Below are 2,366 nucleotides of genomic sequence, written 5' to 3'. Positions count from 1 at the left end.
CCTTGGGACCCCGCGTGCGTTCCTGTGCCCCACCGCTGGTACCAGCCCCCCAGGGCTGTGTTCAGGACTCGTGCCTTGCCTGCCTTCGCTCATGGCTGTTTGAGGGCTGCGGCAGTGGGCTGGGACCCTGTGCCCACGCCTGCTCTTTCCTCTTTTTGTTGTTATTTAGGACTCCACCATCCACAGCAAAGGGCAGTGGATCCTCTTGCAAGCTCCCCTGGACACCATTAACGTCCATGTCCGCGCAGGGCACATCCTGCCCCTGCAGGTGAGCCCCCTCCGCGCTGCGGTGACGCCGCGGTGACCTGTTTGGCCAGCCCCTGCCCACATGTGGGGCAGGGTGGAGGGCTGCGCTGCGGTCACCAGCAGACTGGATGTAGCCGAATGAGCCGTGAGCCTGTGGTACTCGGCTGGGGCTGGGGGAAAGCGACTCTGGCAGTGCTCGGAGCTGTGCCTGATCCTGCACCCCAGGAGCCTGCATTCAGCACTACTGAGTCCCGCAAGAAGGGGATGGCCTTGGTTGTGGCACTGACACTGGACGGCTTTGCCAGGGGAGACCTGTTCTGGGATGACGGGGAGAGCTGGCAGACCTTTGAGAAGGGGGACTACACCGAGATCCTCTTCCTGGCCACGCACGTGAGCAAGGGGGGGCTGCTGAGGGGCATCCGGGCACGGGCGTTTGCTGCCACGTGCAGGTCCTGGTGCTGCTGGGGCAGACACGGTCATAGGCAGCACCGTGCCCTGGTGCAGCCAAGCTGTGTCGTGCCGAAATTGCCAGACTGAGCCACAGCCCTGCAGCGGGTTCTCAGTGTGGGCTACAGCACTGTGAGGCGGAGGGGTCCCATGGGGACTGTGCCGCCCCAGGAGCCCACTTAGGAGGGGGAGAGGCTGTGCCAGGGAGCCGGCTGCTCTCTTCTTGCACCCGTGGTGCTGCGCAGCAGTGGATGCTCTCCAGCCCTGTCCCTCTGATAAATGGCTTTGCCGCTCTTCAGTGGTGGCAGAGTGCCCGTCCCCCTGGGCTCAGTGCCCTGCAGATGGGCAGCGCAGTGGGCAGGGCACGCCGAGAAGCCCTGGGTGCGTGCCGGGTGGCTGGGACCTGGGGGCGCGGGGTGATGCCCTCCCTGTCCCCGCAGGGCGCCGTGCTCAGCCAGCTCCTGCAGGCAAGCGCCCACCTCGACGGGGTCCTGCTGGAGGCCGTGACCGTGCTGGGCGTCACCAGCCCTCCCCGGCAAGTCCTGGCCAACGGTGCCCTCGTGGGTGACTTCTCCTACCGCAGCGACACCCAGGCGAGTGCTCATCCCCCCTGTGGGAGGGGGCGGCGGCGGGGGGGAGCTGCCAGCTGGCGGCTGGGAAGGGACTGGTGGGGGCTCAGCCGAGGGGTTGGCAGGGCTTGGCCCCAGCGATGGCACGGTACCCACTTTGCTGGCACCAAGGAGCGTAAAGGGCTGCCGAGCATGGGCTGGGTCACTGCCCTGGGGTCAGGGCAGGATTAGGCCGTGCAAGGTGGCGAGGATGGGGAGATGGAGGATGGAAAGGACACATGGTGACGGGGCTGGAGCTCTGTGAGGAGCAGTGGCACGGCTCTGCTCCTGGGGCTGTCTGCCATGGGCACCCTTCCCAGGGGGGTCTGTGGGACCGGGGCCGTGCCGAGCTACATCTCTGCATGCACCTCAGGGGGGCAAGACCTCCCCCTTGGTTCTGACACTCCCTGGGCTGCATCCCAGCCGGTCCTCACCGTGCTGACGCTTCCTTCTCCCCCTCAGGTGCTGAGAGTCCCCGTGTCGCTGCCGATGTGGGAGCAGTTTGTGATCACTTGGTCCTGAGCCCCATGCCAGACCTGTGCCACTTGGTGGGGAGAGGCGATGCTGCTCCCTCCTGCCCTGGGTCTGAATCCGTCCCGTCCTTTGTAAAACCAGAGCTGCTGCTGCTCTTCCCACGCAACGCGGCTCCTGGGCTTTGGCTTCCCTTCTGGCTAATGTGAGTTCACTGGAGATGTGTGCACTGGACTTGCATCGGGGCGAGGGGGCTTGCACAACCGCTGGGGACAGGGAAACCCTCATCTCCTCCAAAATGGGGAAAAAAAAGACCCAAGTGCCTTGTGAGACAACAAACCTGTTAACATGCGGAACTGGTAACCTATCAAGGGACTGCGGGGAGTCTCCTGGCTGTCTTTTTGGGGAGGGGGATCCGTGCAGAGGGGCGAGGGAGCAGTGCTGTGAATAAAGTTGCTGTTTGCTGGGAGCAGCCCCAGGCCGCATCTGTGCCCGTCTCTGCCGGTGCCTGTCCTGAAAGTGCTGCTGAGCCCTGGCTCAGCCCTCCCCCCCGGCTGGGACCCCCGCCTCCGTCCCTGCCTTGGGGCCTCCAGC

General features: G+C 65.2%; 1 protein-coding gene across 1 annotated transcript in view; it reads left to right on the top strand.

Annotated features, from left to right (window-relative positions):
• GAA (glucosidase, alpha; acid) overlaps positions 1–2,255 on the top strand; it is a 6,936-nt gene extending 4,681 nt beyond the window's left edge. The window contains 4 exon segments of the mRNA XM_009324582.1: positions 170–268; positions 472–636; positions 1,134–1,286; positions 1,764–2,255. Coding sequence (XP_009322857.1) covers positions 170–268; positions 472–636; positions 1,134–1,286; positions 1,764–1,823 — 477 coding nt within the window. The 3' untranslated portion in view covers positions 1,824–2,255.
• Positions 2,256–2,366: the final 111 nt, after the last annotated feature.

Source organism: Pygoscelis adeliae, unplaced genomic scaffold (genome assembly GCF_000699105.1).
Source record: "Pygoscelis adeliae isolate BGI_AS28 unplaced genomic scaffold, ASM69910v1 Scaffold445, whole genome shotgun sequence".
Lineage (NCBI taxonomy): Eukaryota > Metazoa > Chordata > Aves > Sphenisciformes > Spheniscidae > Pygoscelis > Pygoscelis adeliae.
Note: the sequence above shows the minus strand (reverse complement) of the source record. Positions and strands in the feature narration are given on the sequence as shown.